We start from the raw sequence: 20160 nt of genomic DNA, 5'->3' as shown, positions 1-20160 counted from the left end.
TATCTTGTGATTTGCGATATTCTAGTATATACCCTGATTTAATCACATTATAATCATTTTGTTGTATTCATGTGGATTTTTGTAAATTTTCACCCATCCGTAGAGGGACTTGGAATATTTTAATGTATTTTCAGAAAGTCAGAAAATTTCAGAAAATCTTATGAAATCTTTGCGGGAGGTTTTCCCTGATGTGTCTTGTAGCTTTGCAATTTGCGGAGTGATGGCGGTTAGAACCAGTTTAGCTACTTTGTCTGCCATTTCTATTTCGGCCGCTTCTTCGAGTAGAAAAGCTACTGCTCTTATCGCATTCTGTGCTGGGAGAGTCATTCCTGGGAGCTGCGTGATGTGGAAGAGAATGTCTGAAAGGTTGTCAACGGAGTACGGTTTGCCGCTGATGGCCATTGCCGTCTGAGTGAGATAGTTCTGAGCGCTCACTATGTCCTTGACTTCGCTATTCGAAGCTATAATCTCGTTTACCGCTAGTCTTGAGGATGACCTCGTTGGCGGTGTACTTGTCTTTTGGGGTCCTTTAGGGTTTAGCGGCATTGTGAGGCTTTTGTTCTTTTCTTATGTTTTTGTTGGTTTGTGATGATTTTATGGGTCTAGCGTATATGTACTTTAGAGAAGGAAGCAGAGATATTAAGAGAATTTGAAATGGGACGGCAATGACGCCGTCTCCGCTGTTGGGCGGTTAGCTAGCTGTTTTGGACGGTTTTTCGGGGTCTTAGTCGGGGTGCCACTTGGTACGGAACCAAGAAGCGATCCGCTTGGACTTATCCGAGTCTGGACTTACGCCATGACCCTGGATTACTTTATAGACAAATGATCGACAACGTGCTAGCCGAGAGTCTGGAGCACAGGTTGTGACCAGGATCTGTATGTTGTACGACGGGTTAGCGTGCGAGTCTTGGGTAGTCGAAGAATGACATTGTATATCGTTGACTGGATCTGCAGCGCGTCGGCGACACTGAGGATATTACCGTACTGAAATATCAATGAGAAGTTGAGAACCTAAATTTCATCGTGTGTGAATTGGCACTACACTATGTTGAATTTATGACTACCCCCTGGGATCATTACATCAATTGATGATCGTCATCACTGCACAACGAGCAAGTGGTCCACAGTATCACTCTCGCCCTGATCCTTAGTAGTCATAGGTAATACTTTCCTGACCCAGGTGTCCCCAACGTATATCGGGTACCGCGTGTCACCGCCAGTGAAATATCTGCGTCGAATTTCTTCTCCCTTGGGAAACACCTTTATAGACGGGTGCGTAAGTGGAGCAATGAGGTCGCGTTCCTCTGGCAACATCAGACGAAGGTCAGCGATGTCCGACAAATCGACAAATACTGGTTGGCGAGCTTGATCAGACAGGTAGTGTACTGGCATCAATCCCACAGGTCCCTGCTTCTGCGTTGAAATGACTGACAACACATTGGTGCTGCCGGAAAGGGTTTGGGGACGAATCTGTGTCGGCGTCCAGGGCACCCAGTCAAGTTCATCCGCGTCCATAGTCTGCTTCTCCCATTGTAGCTCCTCGAATTGATTTTCGCATAGCTTTGATGGATCTGGTTCTGACGGATCTGGCACGATAAGGAGATCCAGATGGACAAGATGTCCCAATTTCTGATAGTAGGTTGAAAAATCTGGAACAGTATTGTGTTCCACGTAGAGGGATAATGAAAGCGGTTCGGAGGACGTGGAAATAATGTGGCTTTCGTGAACCAAGGATGCAGGAGTTGCTGCAAAATTGATCTGTCTGCATGGGGAACGAGGTGGATAAGGTATTACGAATTCAGAGAATTCTGAATGCTGCACGGAGGGGACCAATGCCCTGACGAACGGTGGAACTTCCGGTTGTGATTTTTTCTGGAGCTCCTGAGAATGCCATTCAATATCATTCGCCGAGAACGCACACAGTTCTACAGGAATGTCTGTCCGATTCGTATATCCTGTCCGATGAACAATGGCCGTAAAATCCACAGACGAGTCTAGAAAGCATGCAATCAGATCACTACGTTGAGGTTTCCATTTCACTGAGACATACTTTGATAGACGTATGCTCCTTCAGGAAAAGATACTTCAATCGTGTAGTTGCTCCGCAAACTGTCTACTGATGGTTTCATGTTAAAACAGAGGCGTGCCGGAGATAGAGATGCGTTAGCACTGGGTGCGTTGTTTTCCATCGAGAGGTAGAACGGGGTAAAGGCTGTCATTCCGGCAGGTATCTCTGAGGTGGTACCATTGCTAAACCCGATTTCGACGAAGTACTCGTAAATCGATTCACCGGATATTTTCTGTAACAACACTGAGCACAAGACAAAATCAATAAAGACTGTTCTTACGTGAGTCGCTCCCCAGTCAGACATGCAGCCTGCACGACAGTCTAATCCTGGAGGGTAGTTTGTATTTGGTACCAGAACTCCGAACCGGGCCGTGAAGTTTCTCGACAATGTATCTGTTCTCTGCATTAAGCTTTGAGTCAACTCAAAATCTCAATTCGCACCTGTCCCCCCTGCACCGGCCAGAGGACTCTTGATCTCAAAGGCAATTCGTTCTTCCTCGTGCATAGACCACGAGTCCTTATTCTCGTACAACCCCCAATTATATTCCCATTCAGGCCTTTCCAGAATCAGCGCATCTTCCCGTCTGTTTGGATGCTCAGTGGAGGGTACGAGAGCGAGAAAATAACTTACCGCGACTTCCAGAATACTCTTTCCTTATAGCGCAAGCCTAGCGCATAGCTCTTGGTGTCAGTACACGGTCCGCTGAGCTTAATCTTGACATCCCCTGCGATAACTTCGCCGGGAACCATGTCAGGTGCTCTCACCCAGGCACGTGCCTGGCACTGAGACGGTACATCGTTTGATTCTGGAGAGGGTGAGTCAGTAAATGCAGCGACATTAGTCGCCAAGACAAGCACGAGGGATAACCAGCACAACATTGCCGGGGAACAGTATATCGCGATCAAGAAAAACAGGACATCATGTCCAGATTGTCCAGCCTTTATAGTGAATGACAGCGTCTCTTTGAGAGGACGCGTGGGGCGAAAGGGACGAAAATATCTACTGGTGACAGTATGGTGAAGATGCTGGCAAGGCACTGCGGTGACTTACCTCCAGCAAACATGCTCCACAAGAAGCTTTGTCATCATCAACAAATACCTTGCCCAAAGTCTGGCCCTCACTCCTCCAGTTGCTGTATGCCAGCGAACGGGCGATTCTGGATACGGAGGTGGTGTTTCCTTGCTATCCTAAAACTCCGTGGCCAAGGTTCGGATGTCGCTAGCATCCCGTGAGATCCTCGTGTCACTGTGCCTTCAACATAGTAGACTCTCTTGAAAGGCGCATCAATAATAGGGAGCATAGTAAGCCAAGAAAACCTGTTATTGATTGGATTCCAAAAGCTGTGGACTAATAATAGTCGTTGTGACAGCACACACTAGGTCCGTTTCGCAGGTCGAAGTCACTTGTAATCAACGATATAGCCGTCTTCTTTACAATATAATCCTAGTACTAACATGTCAATTTGATGCGTTGATGTAGGATATTAATAATTATTTCTGCTCTTTTCAGGAACGATGGTAGATGACGCACAGTAGCTCTGTCTGCAGAGTAGACGGTCCGAACCGACGTGGCAGACTTTCACTCCTATGAACTCTGTGTTTTTACATCACCGTCCGTCGTACCATCGCCGCTATATGATTCCACATTCATATCATTCAATCCAAGATCCTCATTCTGTTGCCACGTTCGCTCGTATGCGACGACCTCCATATTCGGATCTGGATCAGGTGCATACAAATTCTGCACGTATGAGTTCGCTAGAGGGTCATCCAGTATCAAGGTGAATGGTATCTCGGCGTTCTTGACCTTAGCAATCATCAATATCAAAACGAGAGTCGCGCGATGGTAGGAGAACACACCTGCTTAAGCTTTCTCAAGAATTCCTGGAACGCAGCTCTATCGTCAACATCTGCGACCCCAGAGTCACCCGTGTTAAATACTTTCTCGGTGAGTTCCTCGTATACCTGATCTAAAATGCCTTCCAAAGTTGTGAAACGTCCACCTAGTGTGCCGGGGTGAAGAGCGAGATCTATCTCCGGTATGCTAAGGCCGCTCGTGTCGCTCTACAGGACACTCTTAGGTCAAAGAGCTCGGGGGAAAAAGGAAGTACTTACTTTAAGTATGTCGCGGCTCAGGTCGTCTCTATCTTCCACCTTTAATGTGATCTTCTTGCCAAGCTCAGAAATTGCAGCCCCTGACTTAATCTCATTATCCCGATATCCGCAGTTGTCGCAGTTAGTTGACATTATAAGAGTGTCCTGTCAGTAGGATTGTTAGACATGAAGATTGTGCGTGCCTTCGATACGAACCTTAAAATAAGGGATAGAAACTTTCTTCATGCGCGTGACAAGAGGCCGGCTGCAGCGCGAACAGATACCAGGGAACTCGAACACTTCCTCGTCCGGACCCCCAGGTTGTTGCTGTTCTGTCTCATCTACCGCATTTTCTTCCTTGTCTTCTGCAGGGGGTGCCAATCCAAGCTGCCGATTCTGCTCGAGCGATCGCTCGTATGTGCGCATGTTCCATTTTAGATCAGACATGCTGCCCACAAACTCAAGGAACGAATTCCCAGATGGATCGTCAAGAGTAATAGTGATCGCACGTGCAACTGGATCCTCTTTCGAAAGGTCTCTCTTCTCAAGCTTGTCCTTTCCTTCTACATCTTCCTCTTCGTCATCAGCAATGATCTCCTCGAGGCCATCGATAATTTCCTGGATCTTAGCGTATGCGTTCTCATCTTGGATGCGCCTGAGTGGCTGCTGTACGTTGAGATCCGCAACAATGTCCCTGAGAAGACCCTCGACAGTTGTAAGCTGCCCACGGGAAGGCGGAAGGACCAGCTGAAATTCAGGGATATTGATCGCACAAGACTCTGAGCGGATGAGCTGGCGGTCAAGGTCACTGCGATTAAGGATTTTGACTGTGTACATAGCGCCTTCAGCTGTCTCAAAGATTTCATGTTAGGAGGTACGAGCAACAAGATGAAACGAGTGCGTACGTCTAATCTTCCCCGCCGACTGAATCTCGTTATTTGAATGGCCACAATGTTCGCATCGGAAGCTCATCACGATAACTTCCCGGAAGAATGGGATGGACGTGAGCATCATTCGCGTTACTCCCTGATTGATGTGAATATTCAATTTCACCAGCAATGAGAATGTTTGCGAACGCACCTGCTCCCCACACTGCATACAAAGAGACTCGATCTCCTCCATCGGTTTAGCGCTGATATCTTCTTCATCTCCGGCATTGGTTTTATCGACAACGTCTGCGATCGAAGGGAAGAATTCGGGGTTTTCTTCAGTTTGAGCCATGTGCCGGTTAGATGGTGGAAATGATAGCAACGAAATTCATCTCCTGCAGTCAGACCAAATTGGAAGTTAGACTTTGTCGTTCATTGATTCTGACTAATGTCAATGATCACACACCTGTTCAAATAAGGATGACAACCTGCATGACTCGCGCGCGCCACGGAATATCCGAGATTTTCTTATTACTGCATAACTAGTAGTCCTTGAATTGAAATTTACACAGCGAATGGCTAGGATAACCATCTGGCGTCCCTACAACTCGAATCCGTCCATATCTCTCTCGTGCTGGCCTTCAACTTCACCGGTCACTGATGCTTCGTTGGATCGGTATCCCCAACATACATGGGCTGCTCCATGCAACCGAAGTAAAAGTTAGGAAGCCCTCGACCTCCTTCAGACTCATGAACGGCTGCGCAATTGGTGCGAGAAGATTGCATTCCTCGTCGTCAATGGAACGGAGGTCTACGATAAGTATCTGACACATCGATAAATGCTGGTTGACGAGCTTCGTTTGACAAAGCAGTGAAAACAGCATATTGGAATGAATGATATCGGCGACGAACTTATATGGGAGATAACCAGGGCATTCGTCAAAATTGGTTTCATCCATCCTGTCTGCTGCTCCCATGGCTCTGATGGATCCGGCTTGATATGGAGATGCAGATTGACACGATATCCCAGTTTCCGATAGTGTGTTGATTCTTGAAAATGCACGAACAGCATCGTGACCCACATGGAGGGATGATGAAAGCGGTTCAGAGTGGAAGGAATACGGCCTTCAAGTCTTGTAAATTTGATCTCTGCATGCCATATGCAAAGCCACACACTTTGATAAAGGTAAGCTCCTTCAGAAAAAGACAGCTCAGCCGTGTAGTTGCTCCATAACCAATCGCCCCATGGCTGCGAGTTCCAACAGATGCGGGTGTTAGAAACACGTTGATATTGGGTGGTGTTAATGTACGAGTACCATTCATGAGGAAAGCTATTTCTACGCTTATAAGTCTCTGGTAGTATATCGGATAGTACACCCGCCTGTCATCGCAAGATGGACGCGGGAAAGCGGGGTTCGATTCCCCGCCAGAGAGAATTTTTGGGCGTTTACTTGGGGAGTCTGAGCGAGTTTTTTATGCAACGCCACGTGCACATCTGCATGCAACACAAGCTAATTGTCCTCGCTTGTCTCGATAGAACGCAGACAGCGAGAATTTAGCCAGCAAATAAGGGACCCCGACGCGAGGACGCGAGGACCCCATGGATTCCGGAGACAAACGACTCTAAAACACTAAGTACGTATCGTACAATGCCAGAATACCAGCAAATAGAAGGAGGGAGGGTAGTATGTGGGAGGGAGATGAATTGGATGAAAATAATGATGTCGGAGTAAGATCAAGGATGAACTAAGAAACTTCGCGCTAAAAATACATGATAACATACCAAATCAAATAGTAGCAAAAGGACTAGACCTCGTTCCAGACCCATCGTGAATTGCACGGCCATTAAAAACTAGAGCGTGAAGCAATGCAGGATTCTTTTGAATATAAATACGAAAACCATCAGAAGACCATCGACCCATCGCTTGTATACATTCTGCTGATACTCCCGACGCTGCCAGGGATGTCGCACCACCTGCACGCAATGAATGGCCCGATATTGAACCAGGAAACAATGCGCGAAGTTTGCGGATAAACCAGCTTCGCGTAGGCATGGAGCCATTTGCGCAAAGCCAGAGAAAGCTGTTAAAAGGAAATAGGGAGTCGCGATGACCTGCACCAAACCGGTTCAGTGCATGGATGACTAATGCTCTCCCATGAGCCCGATACCCTAGAAATCATTATGAACAATCCTCCTTTACTTTATGGTTCAGACTGCAGTTCAGATAGTATTTTCATTTCTCAGACAGACTCAGATAGGCTGAATATTCTTGTATATTTAATTTTGCGGTAAAATTCTGCTTAGTCAGCAATAACAATGACTCAGACTGAATCCCACACATGTCAAGTAACAGTGTAAAATAGTTCTTGCATAAGTTGCCTTGTGGGAACTTTCTTAACACTCTAAATACACGGCTCACGTCATTTCTACGGTCAATAAAGTAACATCATAACAAGACACCAACAAATAACATAATCAGTCTGTTACTTAATATTTGTCACATGATACTAAGTTATATGACTCTAACAGTCAGGTGACCTATGATCCTAAACCAAATCATGACAAAGCAACCTTTTGAGATGACTAAAGCTTGATGACACAAATTATAAAGCACATGACTACAGTAAATAGTATTGGTACAATCTGACTAAGCCTATTCCCCTTAGAACGTGGGAAATAGTAACACAGCCACCATAATTTATCTATATAAGACCCCACTTTTTGCCAATAAAAGGAAGCATATAGGGAACTTTTAAGCCCCACAAAATAAATTTGAGTGTGAAGTGTGATCAGTATCAACAACAGTGACAAGAGCTGTTAAGCAACTAACTGAGAGGTCATTGTAAGCAACATCCAGCAATACCTTTAGCTCATCGTCAACAACTGTGAAATATCTTGAGCTCACTGTGCTCAACAGTGAGCAAACTTTTTCTTTGATTTTCTACTGGTGAACCTCTAGTCTCTTTCTTTTCTTTTCTTTTCTTTCTTCTTTCTCTCTTTCTTTTTCTGTTTCTTTGTTTGTTTGTTTCTTTTCATTTGTCTCTTTTTCTGTTCAGTTCATTCACGTCTCAGTGTTATTGTCTGAATTTGTTTCAAGATCTTTGTGTTGTCTTTACGCCCATCTAAGCACCGGCTTAGCGGGAAGACTTCAGAAGTTGACAGTGACGCTTGACCTCACTCATCTGAGTAGTGATACTGAGCCAGGGTTTTCTTTGTCTGCTAGACTTTAGTTGTTGAATAGGGGACTTGGTACTGAAATCCAAGGACGTCCGTTCCTGATTCTGTTTAATACTCATCGTGAGTTCCTTGGCAGCAGGTTCAATAGTGAACTAAGAGTTCTACTGATCACTGATTAGTCCTGACCTTTGATTCTACCTGTTTGTGCTGAAAGGGTGATTGCTATAATTTCGCACGACTTTCTGTAGTAAATTTATTACAAGAAGCATTGTTACTGAAGGAAGGGTTTCTCTTATCAATCTATTTCTTTTTTTTATCAGTACCATACTGTTGGGCTGACTTTTCTCTGTTCTCTAAACACTGCCATACCGTTGGAGTGAATCAATTTCTTTTTGTCATCACCAGACCATTGGGCTGACTACATTCTGTTTATTTTATTTTCTATTGTGTCCATACTGTTGGATTGACTGGTATTGCTACTGACCTCACAGGAAGTACTTTTGTCTGAACATAGCTTGGGGAAGTGTAAACAGCCACCCACGAACAACCACGTTATCAGTCATTGGTATTTGTCTGAATCACTGACCGTGGAGATTTTTGATTTTGTAGGTGTTTATCTATAGATCATCTATCTAAGAAGACAGCGAGAGGCAAGATAAATGATCAGCAACCACGTTTTGTTCACCTGAGACATGGAAAACTCAGAAGTCGATCTGAAAAGCTAGAACGACCTCAACAGTATCCATCAGGAGCCGGTTATAGCCTGAAGGACCTGCTAAAGAATTAAACATGAAGACTGTGTTCAAGCTATCAGTGAAAACCGCGAGTCTACCATCGGGTGGTACCCGAGTGACAGCGTCATGAATAGCTGAAGAGACGCAAAGAGATTCGTAGAAGAATATGTCTTCCACAGGTGATTGAGACGGAAGGGGTGATTGGAAGCCAAGATTAAGCGCCAGGTACCAGAAACCAAGTCCAGTGCCAGAAGTGTCGCAGAAAACTTGAACCACAATATTTGGTAGCGAGTCAAGGTTCCAGGACACTGATTTGAAGAAGAAGATCCCATTAGAACGTTCCAAGTGAAAAGCGGCCCAGAGAAGTTCTTCGACAATACTTCGGTTGATCCACAACAACCCTTTCGAGTTAGTTTTGCCTCAAGTCTTCTCATAGACGGCTGCAATCCCTGGTCGCAGCAGGGGACATACATTCAACACCCAATTTAAAGACCCGGCAATATGCTTGAAATCCTTCAAAGACCTCTTCCGTTTATGCTTGGTGAAATCCTTTAGTTCTTGCACCAAAGCAGCCTTCAACTCGGCCTTGAGAGAAACACACATAGAGTTTGGATTAACGTCGAAGCTGATAACAAGGAGAGGTGATCCAAAGATTTGTTTTCATTCTTCATGAGGGATTCCTAGCTCATCCCAAAGAAGCAGGAGCGACACCATATCTCGAGGTAACATCTTGTGATATTTCCCATAAACTGCCATGTCTTCAATCCTGGCAAAGGAAAAGGAGTCGTTGACATATAAGAAAGCTCGAACGAGCCTGACGAAGACTGCAAGCCATATAACTAAGGACATGAAGGCATGAAAGATGCGCTGAGATGCCCGGCCTCCAAAGACATTAGCACGATCTATTCACCTTTGACCTTCGAAATTAACAACTTGTTTGATTTGCCACAGCGGATGCATAGGCATGTGTCAATAGGCTTCAGACACATCAGCTTTCCAAATGTGAAGAGTATCATGAGGGTTAGATTGGCGATGAAGACGAAGAGCATCTCCAAGATCTTGAACGTTGTCAAGAGTTACTCCGGCAATGTCTTCTTTCGAAATCATAGAGTTAAGTGAGAAGTCACCAGCACTGTGGTTCATGACAAGACGAAACTTGCCACCATCTTTTGGTACAGCATGAATAGGCATGCTATACATTCCCGGCAATAGGTCAGGACCAAAATTGCAAGAATATCTTCCCACTGATTCCTCCTTGATGATTTGATCCCGCAGGAAGTTCTGTTCCTGATCCGAAGACGGAGAAGGTGAAGGAACGTCGAGAGTAGTCGGATAGACTCCATAGTGCATATTAGCCCAAGGCCAAAACCCTTCATGAAGTCCTTGGCAAACAGATTTGATGAAAGCAGGATTAGGGTGATTAGCGAGGGTAAGGAGCGTTTCAAACCTGTCAACATTGACAGGTGTTCAGACAGCAAAAAGGTCAGGTCGAGAGGCGATAGTATTCATTGCTGACAGATTAAGAAATTCAGAAGCAGGAGGACGTGGCAAAGGGTCAGCAGTCTCTGTCCATCTTGCTGTCCCACTAAGAGCAGTACCGTCATCCCCAAATCATCCGTCTCCGAAAACGTGGACCTTTAGCTATCTTTTCATTTAGCTCCCTTTGCCAGGGAACATTCAGTGCGCTTGTGGGAGCCACGGCATTTACTGCAGACGTGGAAGCGGATACATTTGGTAGGTGGCTTCTCACACGCCCCGCGGTTCCAGTTAAGACAAACCTCTCCCTTTGAGGACGAATCCTGACGTGACAATTTTCGTCCTCCACCTTGTGGCTTCCCAGAGACTTTGTCGGATGGGTTGGAGGAGAGGTGCTGGAGCTCTGAATAGGCAACCATTCCGAGGGAAGAAAGGTGGGAAGTTTCGAGACTCCGGAATTCTTGGAAGTCATCGAAGTGGAGGTACTTTCGTGCTTCAACCTCAAGCCGACATGCTCGATCGAAGTCAACAATTCAGGAGTGAACGCTGTAGTGGACATCCTGAAAAATTCAGGAAATGTAGCGTCTATATCCTTGGAGTTCTGCCTCCTTCCAAGGCATAATGAAGGCAAGGGCATCTTGCCACAAGTCAGTGGCAATACTCCAGTCTCCGTAGGAACGGACATGATGGGTAGTGGTCGGTTGACTAAGGGAAATTTCGAAACCTTTCCCAAGAACTTGGGATTGTTTTGGGTCAATCGTCGTGGAATAGTGTCCTGACAAAACTTTGTTAAGATCTGGTGCTCGTCCCTCGAAGAGGAGGGTCCACTGTGACGATGGAAAGGACGGACATCCTGGAGTGGTAGTAACTTGTCCACGATAATACTTTGAGTCTTCCGACCATTCTTCAAGACATTCAAGAGTAAGTCGTTGCGCTTTCTTTCTGGGGAGATATCAATAATTTCCTGGTTGCAACCAGGGATAGAATTGGAGATGTTCAGAGGTAAGTCTGCAACACTTTCCCCTGAGAACATATTCATCTCCTTCATCAAATTTGTCACTCTCAACCTCTTCACTGGTTTCTTGTTGGCGTGATTTCTCTCTGAATCTCTCACATCTTCCCAATCTCTCTTCCTCTTGAGCTCAGGATGAAAATGTTTCTTCGTGAACTTCTCTTTCATGTGATCCAAGTCGTAACTCGGAAGGTTCTTTGACTCTATCAAGGAGGTCCAAGAAGTGACTGAACCCGCTCTTGAATTGGACTTGGGATAGAGACAACGAGGCCAAAACAGATTCTTGTAAGATCCTCTGAACTTCGAGTGCGGTGTAGAGACTCATGCCTCTCATTGTGCAATATGGCAGTTTTCACTGGGGAGTACATGGCACGAACTTGTAGCATCACTCTGTGTGCTACCCGCAGCTATCTCTATATGAGGCGCAGCTTTCCCGCGCAACGCGCGCCATGCGCGCGTACCTTTCCCGCGCTTCACGATGTATATGCGCGCGCGCTTGAGCGCCCTATAGCGCCAGCCATCCGGAAGCATCCATCCACTGTCCACCAAGTTCCCTAGTGCGTATATTTCCATTTCTCACATTTGCATATCGTTCCATCTTTATTTTTATCATGGACCCTTACTTACATATATCCTTACATACCTTACTCGGTAGCGCTTCGGCTCCGCATGACAGCGCTTAGGCGCCATACTTAAGCGCCAGCAGTACATACTATGACTTACTCACTTACTCTCCCACCAGAACGACAGAGGACTTACTGGTTACTACCCACTATTTACCTAGCAGAACATAGTAGAAATCTATTTGTTTACACCTCGCATCTCTCTTCTCTTGTCTTACATCATATCATCACTTAAGCAAACTCACTCTTACTCTCTCTCGTATCTGTATACACGCGCACGCTTTCCCGCGCTTCGCGCCATACACGCGCGCATTCCCGCGCACCTGCGCTTTCTCACGCTTCGCATTGGCCAACCAGTAGCGCTTTCAGCGCATACCACTAGATCCTTGCTGCACTCGCTTCCCCTTTAGGGTCGAACGCACTTGTCGTCTCAAGTATAGCAGACTAGGCAACGCGCAACCTTACAACATTTATAGATACAGTCAGGAGCATTGTTCGTGCCTCGCTGTATCGTTGAACCTTCAGCGGCATCACCTTTTTCGATAATGTCCCGTTTATAACGGTCGACGATGTCGAGACAGTCTCTAATGGCTTGTTGGTCGAATTGAATTCCCCTGACGGACAGATGGAGAGAATCTGAGATTGTTTGGGAGGAGGATTCGACATTAGGTGAGGAGGGGGATTCGACATTAGGAGAGGAAGATTCAGCATGCTCAGACATGAGAAAACGTAGTTTCAATGATAATAAATATTGCGCAAATTCTGCTATACTATCGAGACGAGAAACTCGAGTGAGAAAAAGCCAACAGAATGGACAACAACAGCGTACCTAGCGAGACGAGAAACTCGAGTGAGAAAAGGCAGAGAGCCATTTCGGATTCGTCTCGCTAGACATAGACTGCTATCTCCACTAAAGGAGGTGGCGATGAGGATCGCGAACGGCAAGTTCATCATGCCGAAATGCACAGGGCAAAAGCCGCAGGGGCAAAAGGCAAGGCCCAAGACGAAGAGACACGGGAAGACCCGAAGGGAGAAACGGGTCTGCTGTATTCCAGGTGCCGGGTAACGTAGCCTGCCGGAGTTACCCGGCACCACACTTCCAGCTGAGCGGTAGCGCAGTCTCCCACGTTCGTTTTTCTTCCTCCTATCGTCAACAACGAGCTCGCCACAGCTATAGTACACTCACTCGTTGTTATTTTTGTTCTTTGAGCCCACCCGCCACTCCCTTAGTTCTAGCCGTAATTCCGTCCCTTCAGTATATTATCTCGTCGTTGGTTGTTCACAAGCTAGAATATATTCAATTTTATCGCGTATGAAGGTTAATGAGTCAGCGCACAATCGAATTCGTAAGCAGGTGCCCGCCCTCCCAGCGGCTCCACCTGCTTGCGTCCCACCCCGAGCTAACGCTCGGTCCAGCCCAACATCACAGATTGTAGCATTGACTCTAAAGCCAGACGAAGCTGGAAGAACAGACTCGTCCAATTACCCTTGTGTAACCCAGATTAAACTCGATTAATTTCGCAAATGGACTTCTTGAGAGCTACACATCTTCCATAGCTTTTAAGTCCTCACAACAGGACAATCCTTCTTTGATTTGGCCTACAGATTATACAGAATATATATCACCACTCCACGAATTCGAGTAGAAAACAAGTTATCAAGAACGCGTCGGATGAAACGACGGTGTAAGGAAAATAAGTCCTAGTGATTGTGGTGAACAAAGCGGGTAATACGATAACGGTGATACGCGGGTGTAGCTGAAAGGGATATGTACGGGTAGCGCGAAATGAACAGAGCGGTGACCAGTAAAACAGCATGATGCAAGCGAGAACAGAGCAAGCAACGATGAAGAGGGGGGTGTCCAGGCGGGTACTGGTGCATTTGCGCGAATCGACAAATCGAGTACGGCAGACAGCGAGCAAGGTGCGTACTAGATCAGACAGCAGCGTGACAGCGACAGATCGAGCGCAGAGCAGAAGGCATAGATGTGGCGCATAAACAGGCGGGTGTGGAGAGAAACCGTATTTGATAATCATAGAATCAACTCAAAGAACAAAATCAAAGAACAAAAAACGAAGTTGGCGTTGTGGGATGGTGTGATGGTTGTGTTGCACAAAATTAACAATGATCATGATGCTCGTGTGATGGATATGATGCAGGCGGGGGATAGATATTGTGGGTGTCCGTAAAATGGATATGCGTTTTGGGTGAGTGATAGCCGTGATTAAGAAGATTGAACGAAGGGGTAGGAGACCATGCGCGTCGCCGGCCTTATGAGTTTTCATCCTCGTCACCGTCCAAGCCTGCTGCTGCTAGCCGCTCCCTTTCCGCCCGATTCCTTGCACGAATGGCTGGCAACTCGGCTAAAAGAGACACCTGCTTGCCTTCTTCCCACCGTTCTAGAGCCCACTCTCGTACGAGTATGCTCACCTGCATGATGATTGGGTTATCTACTATGTGTGCGCAGTTCATTAAGACGTACCTTCATGAAGCGCTTGCCGGCGTATTTCTTGTAAAACGATTCGTGACGGATGGGTTTAAGAATATAGTTAAGCATCAAGTTGGCGGTCGGAATTATGGAGCTTTCCGCATACGATGAGAAATGGGCATGATTAGGAGTCTAGAACCCAGAAATGTTATCAACAAGATCCAACATGGCACACACACTACTTACCCATTTATCGTTGCCGAGAATGAGGCGTCCCAACCAGGTCGCCGCCGCAGCAACCAGGGAAGGTGGCGTGGCCAGCAACCGCCACTCCAGTGTACCCACTTCTAATAAATACTTTCCCATCGTCCTCGATTTGACATCGTAATCATCCGCTTTGCTTATACGGCGCAGGAAGTGCATCGGGTTCGGATAGCTCAAGTTCCAGTCGATTGTTTTCAGGACGTACCGCTCTGCGAGAAGGATCTCGGATTCGGTGTAGGATGAGTCCGCGCAGTGAAGGAAGTGCGAGACGGATGGTGCGACAATCTCTTCAACCTTGGAAGAGACGAATAGACACGTAATGCCCACGAGTTGAAGTTTAGCAAGGGAGACGACGCGTGCTGACAAGAACCTATCGATGATGTTCACGCAGAGGAACAGGGTCTCAGGAAGTAATCGGAACCGTGCATGTACTTGCACCAGCCAATCGAGAAGGATTCCACGCATCGACCAGGCCAGCTCTTTTTGCGATGCCATGTATTCCGGATTGGGAAGTGTTATAAGCTGAAGGCGGCTCTTTAATTACAACGGAATGATAAAAATACTCGGAGACTCATACCTCGGTCTGCTTCATGTACTTGAAGATCTCGACAACATATTCGCTGACCATCAATGGATCATCGGCATCCTCAGCATCGAGATCGTCCCACTCGTCACCATCCGGGTCAGCTTCAGGTGCCACATCGACATCCAGAACAGCCGCCACTTCTGCCTCGTGTTGCGCTTGCTCGTCTATGTCAGTCTCGGGAGCATCAGAAGACGTTCGCCTCTTCTTAAATACACGATCGTCTTGAACTTCCTCATGTATCTCAGTCTTTAAGACGAGATGCGACGAAGTCCGTCGAGCAGCCTGAACACGTTGTACCTCCTGGGTGATCACCTGTTGGGTGTTCGCCCCCGACCTGCGGGTTGAAACACGTCGCGAGGGCTCAGGAGCCGGTGGGTGTTCATCCACAGCCATTGCGTCGTCGTCATTGACCACAAGTTCCTCCTTGATATCTTTTAACGGTTTTACCTCTGGGGCAATCACAGACCGTGTAGTGCGACGTGTGGGAGCGGGGATCTGTCTCAAAGGAATAGTGGGCTTCGCCTTAATCACTACGCCATCAAACATTTCTTTGGTCGGTGGGGCTACTTCTTTGCCTTTGCCTTTTCCGTCCTTAGCCGCTGTGGCAGCGGCCTTGTTCTTGTTGATGTTCTTGGTCGTAACTTCGCCAAGCGCTTCACGCTTGCGTTTTCCCTGGAGAGTAAGGTCGACCTTGTTTTCATCGTTGGCCCCAACTTTTGCACGAGAAGCCGCGGTAGCGCCCAAGGCCCTGGATTGGAGTGTGGCGGTGGGAGCGGGAATGCCAGACGTCGATGGAGGCTTCACACGGGAGATAACACGAGATGGACGGGCATTAGCGTTCTCGCTGTCCTTCTGAACCGCCGTACGGGTAACCCGCGTTACACGGCGAGTCTGAAACATAACATATCAATCAGCGACAAGCCCATCGATGACGAACAAGAGTCGATAACGCATGTGGGACTTACTGGTAAGTTGGAAGACATTAGCTATCTAATTTACGCAGAGGGTACTCTATCTGTGCGTGCAGTAGCTAGATGGATGGAATGTAAAACGAAGAGCGAAACGGAAGATGAGAGGAACTACTTGAACTATTCCAGAAATGGCCATTTTAAATTTCAACCATCCACACATAACACAAACAAACAAACGCGTTCGCGTTTCATCACGTGATAAATGCCATTGTCCACGCGCACGAGAGCGCTTGTCTTTGGTCAGAGTCCATTATCGTTTATTATCAGTAGATGGGCTGCGCCATTTTGACTGTGGTCGGATGAATGTATTTAAAATCGCATTATGGAGACAGACATCATCGTGGCATTACGCGCGCCTCGTGATCTGCCGCATGTTGTCCACTGTTATGCAATGATATCGGTTGTCAGAATTCCCATCAGTGCGCTGGCGTAAATACATAACCGATAACCAATTTGCGCTAGTACGGATCGCTTCAACGTCGACTATTTGCAACTCACCTGATTGTTTTCAAAGTCTAGTACTATCGCAGGTTCGCCGCAAGACTGAATTATAATTCATGACAATCCCAATATATTACAGCACCGAGTAAGCCGAGTACAGGATCTGCCTAAATACCATCACTAGAGGAGTCCAGTCCGAGAGATCCGCAAGTCCAAGAGAAACACAACCACCTATAGAGTTTCCCGTGCCACTTTAAAGGGCAGACGTGGAAGACAGATATAAGCAGCAATGAAACCCAAGAAAGTACTTCACCTCATCAGGATCCTCGAGGGAAAGCATCCCAGCCGAACGATGCAACCGGAACCAGGACCACCGCAAGCCAAAGGAACAGCCCGTTAACCAAAACACAAACCTTGCGACCAAATGCAAAAAGAAGGAAATCGTAGGAATGATGGGACAAGAAAAATAGGAAGAAGAAAAGAAAATTTCGGGAAGAGAAAAAAAAAACCTTTGCAAACGAGACACACTGTAAACTTGATGCATTAACATTCTTCGTGCTTCCGACGAGTCCTGGGTGTCGCATCATCCAGATCCAGAGCCAACTTCCGCTTGGGGGACGCTTCGTCGAAAGGGGCAAAGACGGAGCTAGCGGAATGCCAGGAAGGACGGACGATGGGAATACCGAGACCACGACGGGTGACGAATGGACGATGGCTGACACCAATAGGCTGGTAGATGCTGGCATACACGGAAATCGCATCCGCGAGGGGTGAGCCCGGAACGACGTCGAATGCAAAATCCGTGCATGCTGAGTCAAAACACGGAACCCAAGAGGGCATCGTAAAAGAGGGAGAAGGGGGTGCGGAAAGTGAAGAACATGGGGAGGAAGGGACTGATGTATGAGGTGTATCAACCTCAGAGGGCAGGGATACTGTAAAGACGATTAGCGCTCAAAAACGGTAGAAGCCGACGAAATCTCACTGTCAAAGTCATCCGTGGATGCCATCGAATAACACGAGACCGAGGAAGCAATAGACTCGTCGTCAGAGTCGTCATCAAATGCCGAACGACAGCCCTGATCAGTCGGTGGAACTTTGGATACAGTATGAGCTGCCACTTCGGGCTCTTCCTCCTCTTCTTCGATGACTGAAATTGCGATTCCTTGACGAGCGGAAGTTTTAGCGCCAAGCACAACAAAGAGGCAAACAACTGACCAGTTCTCTTCTCTACCTTGGTTAGCTCAGCTCTGATCTCCACAAACTGACGGAAGTATTTCTTGTTCTCCTCCTCCAGCTTGCGGCAGGCGCTGTTGGCCGCTTCAACCTGATCCCAGAGACCCGAGCGCTGAGCGAGAAGCTGCTTGACATCCTCCTGTAACTCTGCGTTTTCGTCTGCATGATGATGCAAAGCTGCGCACTGGTCCCTAAGGCCGACAACCTCCGTGTACGCGAGCGTAAGGCGTTCCCTCATCGAAATATTTCGATCTTCGCTCAAGGAATCGGTACCTAGGACGGCGTGTCAGCGATGATAGTTGGGGTAGAAAGAAAAGCATACTGCTCGAGGTATAGGGTATAACGTTCCCTTCAGGAGATATTATCTTTAATTCAGGTATTCCTGGTCGTGAGGGTCAGCCAACAGCGAAGAACATAGAGAAAAACGTCTCACCTGCAGCTGCTCTCTTCAACTTCTTCAGCTCCTTCTTGGCACTTTCGAGTTCCCTCTTCGTCCGGACGAGCGTTCCTTGCAACGCTTGGACTTCTTCATGATGTTCTTGCTGTAAGTCGGATGGCGTCTTCTCGGCTATGAGTTCGTCGCGCTCGGCCTTAAGGTTTGCGATCTCGAAGCGGAGTGCAATGTTGGCAGATTGTAATGAGGAGAGGATAGACCTTTGGGAGCTCATCTTGGCTGTAGCATCCCGGGACGTCAATTCAGCTTCGTTGCGACGAACCTCTTCAATCTCTAGATCGCGCCTAAAACGGTCCATTTGGTTGCTCATGGTTAGATTCTCCAGCACGAGCCCATCGATATCAGCGTTGGCAGTGTTGAGAGCATCCTGCACATGTAAGAGCTGCTTCAGGAGAACGGCGTTCTCGTTCCACGCATCGGAGAACAGTGCGTGGACATAGTGACCAGGGCCTATCGGAGCGTTGTGCAACTGCGGGCTAATGTCGGAACAACTGATGCTCCAGTGCAGCCGAGGCTCAGGTACAAGACGAGGGTTGTCCAAATCTGATTCCAGGATGGCAGGGGACGACGAGGACGGAGGAAGGCCTGATGGAGATGAAGCACATGTGGCTGACGAAGAAGCAGCCTTCGAGGTGCAGACTGCTTTCTCCGCTTCCTGGAGCCTGGGCGAATCTATGGACAGAGCAGGACTCTGGGCCGTCGAAGGGTCGAACTGACAGCGGCAGACGTCGAAGGCCAGCCCAGCCATGATAACAACAAGATAGAAGAGGACCAAGGTCACAATCTTGAGGACATCAAGGGTAAAGACAAGCGTAGGAATCCCAGCAGAGAGAGAAGGGGAACACAAAGAGAGGCGAACGTTACACTTGTCGGAAGACATATCGATAGATAGATGCAAGTAAAATCGTCTGGATATGCGAATATGCAGATGTGCGGACGATGGGAGTGAGCAAGAAAGATGAACACTGATGTTTCAGCCTTCGTGTGCGGGTTTTATACCTGGAAGGCTGACATTATTAAGTTAACATGCCAGCCTCTTGGTCGCGATCAAGGTTTCACCGGATTTCAAACAGGCCTGCATACTTTGAATTAGGTATAAGACACTCCTGCCTGCTGCACCTAACTCGGATTAAAGCTTGTCCTTGCCCATTTGAAACGGATAAAACTTGTCCTCTTCCATGTAGCGTGTACTTGGCCAATTCGACACGACTGAGAAGGATGAGTCCGAGAAAATAACTTAGGCGTTGTTTGGATCACAAGCTGTTGCCAAACAAACCACGTCTAGGCTGACTAATAAGCCTCGAATTAGGTTGACCCCTTTTAAAGTTTTGGTACTACTGAGTCAAATCATAAATACCCCGGTACGATCCCACAATGGGCTTTGAACTCAGTACTCATGCCCGCAGCCCGATCATCGACATCCCTCAACCTATCATTAGCGGTGTAAGTAACGTATACAGGTGTCTGCAAGCAGCTATTACAGGTAACAGTGTGATACATAGTACTATGTGGAGGAATTAAGTCGATGAAACACACTCATTGAATCTGAGGATTTACCAGCTACCAGAACCATAACACGGAAGTTACCAGAGAATATATCACCCGAACGCGAATAAGACTGGCCTGAGATAAGACACGGGGCACTTCCAGCTGGGTGTAGCCTCGCACATCATATCACCGCATGAACGTAGAAGTAATAATACAATTGGGGCAAGATTTGATTATCATG

General features: G+C 47.2%; 6 protein-coding genes and 1 non-coding gene across 7 annotated transcripts; 1 reads left to right on the top strand and 6 right to left on the bottom strand.

Annotated features, from left to right (window-relative positions):
* Window positions 1-138: 138 nt before the first annotated feature.
* F5147DRAFT_822450 (uncharacterized protein) lies at window positions 139-763 on the bottom strand (the record flags this gene model as incomplete). The annotated part of the gene is made up of 1 exon (XM_041443733.1): window positions 139-763. The coding sequence occupies exon 1, from the start codon at window positions 544-546 to the stop codon at window positions 139-141; it is 408 nt and encodes a 135-aa protein (XP_041286886.1). The 5' UTR covers window positions 547-763.
* A 304-nt stretch (window positions 764-1067) lies between these two features.
* Window positions 1068-3373, bottom strand: F5147DRAFT_619664 (uncharacterized protein). The gene is made up of 6 exons (XM_041432593.1): window positions 3120-3373; window positions 2700-2874; window positions 2510-2652; window positions 2349-2461; window positions 2051-2300; window positions 1068-1994 (listed from the first exon to the last, which is right to left on the bottom strand). Exons 1-6 carry the CDS (start codon window positions 3130-3132, stop codon window positions 1099-1101), a joined length of 1590 nt encoding a protein of 529 aa, XP_041286885.1. The 5' UTR covers window positions 3133-3373; the 3' UTR covers window positions 1068-1098.
* F5147DRAFT_722321 (zf-ZPR1-domain-containing protein) lies at window positions 3374-5427 on the bottom strand. The gene is made up of 7 exons (XM_041438907.1): window positions 5243-5427; window positions 5068-5188; window positions 4379-5010; window positions 4184-4327; window positions 3929-4132; window positions 3600-3875; window positions 3374-3518 (listed from the first exon to the last, which is right to left on the bottom strand). The coding sequence occupies exons 1-6, from the start codon at window positions 5381-5383 to the stop codon at window positions 3654-3656; spliced, it is 1464 nt and encodes a 487-aa protein (XP_041286884.1). The 5' UTR covers window positions 5384-5427; the 3' UTR covers window positions 3374-3518; window positions 3600-3653.
* A 954-nt stretch (window positions 5428-6381) lies between these two features.
* F5147DRAFT_t116 lies at window positions 6382-6465 on the top strand. Its single transcript has one exon. It is a non-coding gene; the product is annotated as a tRNA-Asp (tRNA).
* A 7158-nt stretch (window positions 6466-13623) lies between these two features.
* F5147DRAFT_433836 (uncharacterized protein) lies at window positions 13624-14207 on the bottom strand. The gene has a single exon (XM_041429836.1). The coding sequence runs from the start codon at window positions 14088-14090 to the stop codon at window positions 13677-13679; it is 414 nt and encodes a 137-aa protein (XP_041286883.1). The 5' UTR covers window positions 14091-14207; the 3' UTR covers window positions 13624-13676.
* Window positions 14208-16412, bottom strand: F5147DRAFT_433835 (cyclin-like protein). The gene is made up of 5 exons (XM_041429835.1): window positions 16298-16412; window positions 15324-16223; window positions 14729-15268; window positions 14537-14674; window positions 14208-14484 (listed from the first exon to the last, which is right to left on the bottom strand). Exons 1-5 carry the CDS (start codon window positions 16313-16315, stop codon window positions 14326-14328), a joined length of 1755 nt encoding a protein of 584 aa, XP_041286882.1. The 5' UTR covers window positions 16316-16412; the 3' UTR covers window positions 14208-14325.
* A 411-nt stretch (window positions 16413-16823) lies between these two features.
* F5147DRAFT_840634 (uncharacterized protein) lies at window positions 16824-19636 on the bottom strand. Its single transcript, XM_041444311.1, has 5 exons — window positions 18411-19636; window positions 18300-18359; window positions 17960-18250; window positions 17727-17906; window positions 16824-17676 (listed from the first exon to the last, which is right to left on the bottom strand). The coding sequence occupies exons 1-5, from the start codon at window positions 19309-19311 to the stop codon at window positions 17288-17290; spliced, it is 1821 nt and encodes a 606-aa protein (XP_041286881.1). The 5' UTR covers window positions 19312-19636; the 3' UTR covers window positions 16824-17287.
* Between the last annotated feature and the right edge of the window lie 524 nt (window positions 19637-20160).

Source organism: Suillus discolor (assembly GCF_016758755.1).
Source record: "Suillus discolor strain FC423 chromosome Unknown F5147scaffold_90, whole genome shotgun sequence".
Lineage (NCBI taxonomy): Eukaryota > Fungi > Basidiomycota > Agaricomycetes > Boletales > Suillaceae > Suillus > Suillus discolor.
The sequence above is the reverse complement of the archived record's forward strand: the minus strand, read 5'-3'. Positions and strand labels throughout refer to the sequence as shown.

Bases quoted from the DNA above. Each gene is read 5' to 3' on its own strand.
- F5147DRAFT_619664 (XM_041432593.1), bottom strand. The intron at 2,301-2,348 runs GTAAGAACAGTC...GTGTTGTTACAG, and splicing joins CTGACTGGGGAGCGACTCAC to AAAATATCCGGTGAATCGAT. The intron at 1,995-2,050 runs GTATGTCTCAGT...CATGCTTTCTAG, and splicing joins AGGAGCATACGTCTATCAAA to ACTCGTCTGTGGATTTTACG.
- F5147DRAFT_722321 (XM_041438907.1), bottom strand. From the start codon at position 5,383: ATGGCTCAAACTGAAGAAAACCCCGAATTCTTCCCTTCGATCGCAGAC. The intron at 5,011-5,067 runs GTACGCACTCGT...TCTTTGAGACAG, and splicing joins GTCGGCGGGGAAGATTAGAC to CTGAAGGCGCTATGTACACA. The intron at 3,876-3,928 runs GTGTGTTCTCCT...ATGATTGCTAAG, and splicing joins TCTTGAGAAAGCTTAAGCAG to GTCAAGAACGCCGAGATACC.
- F5147DRAFT_433836 (XM_041429836.1), bottom strand. From the start codon at position 14,090: ATGATTATCAAATACGGTTTCTCTCCACACCCGCCTGTTTATGCGCCA.
- F5147DRAFT_433835 (XM_041429835.1), bottom strand. The intron at 15,269-15,323 runs GTATGAGTCTCC...AGCCGCCTTCAG, and splicing joins AGTACATGAAGCAGACCGAG to CTTATAACACTTCCCAATCC. The intron at 14,675-14,728 runs GTAAGTAGTGTG...TCTGGGTTCTAG, and splicing joins TTCTCGGCAACGATAAATGG to ACTCCTAATCATGCCCATTT.
- F5147DRAFT_840634 (XM_041444311.1), bottom strand. From the start codon at position 19,311: ATGTCTTCCGACAAGTGTAACGTTCGCCTCTCTTTGTGTTCCCCTTCT. The intron at 18,360-18,410 runs GTGAGACGTTTT...CCTCACGACCAG, and splicing joins GTTGAAGAGAGCAGCTGCAG to GAATACCTGAATTAAAGATA. The intron at 17,677-17,726 runs GTGAGATTTCGT...TCGTCTTTACAG, and splicing joins ATCCACGGATGACTTTGACA to TATCCCTGCCCTCTGAGGTT.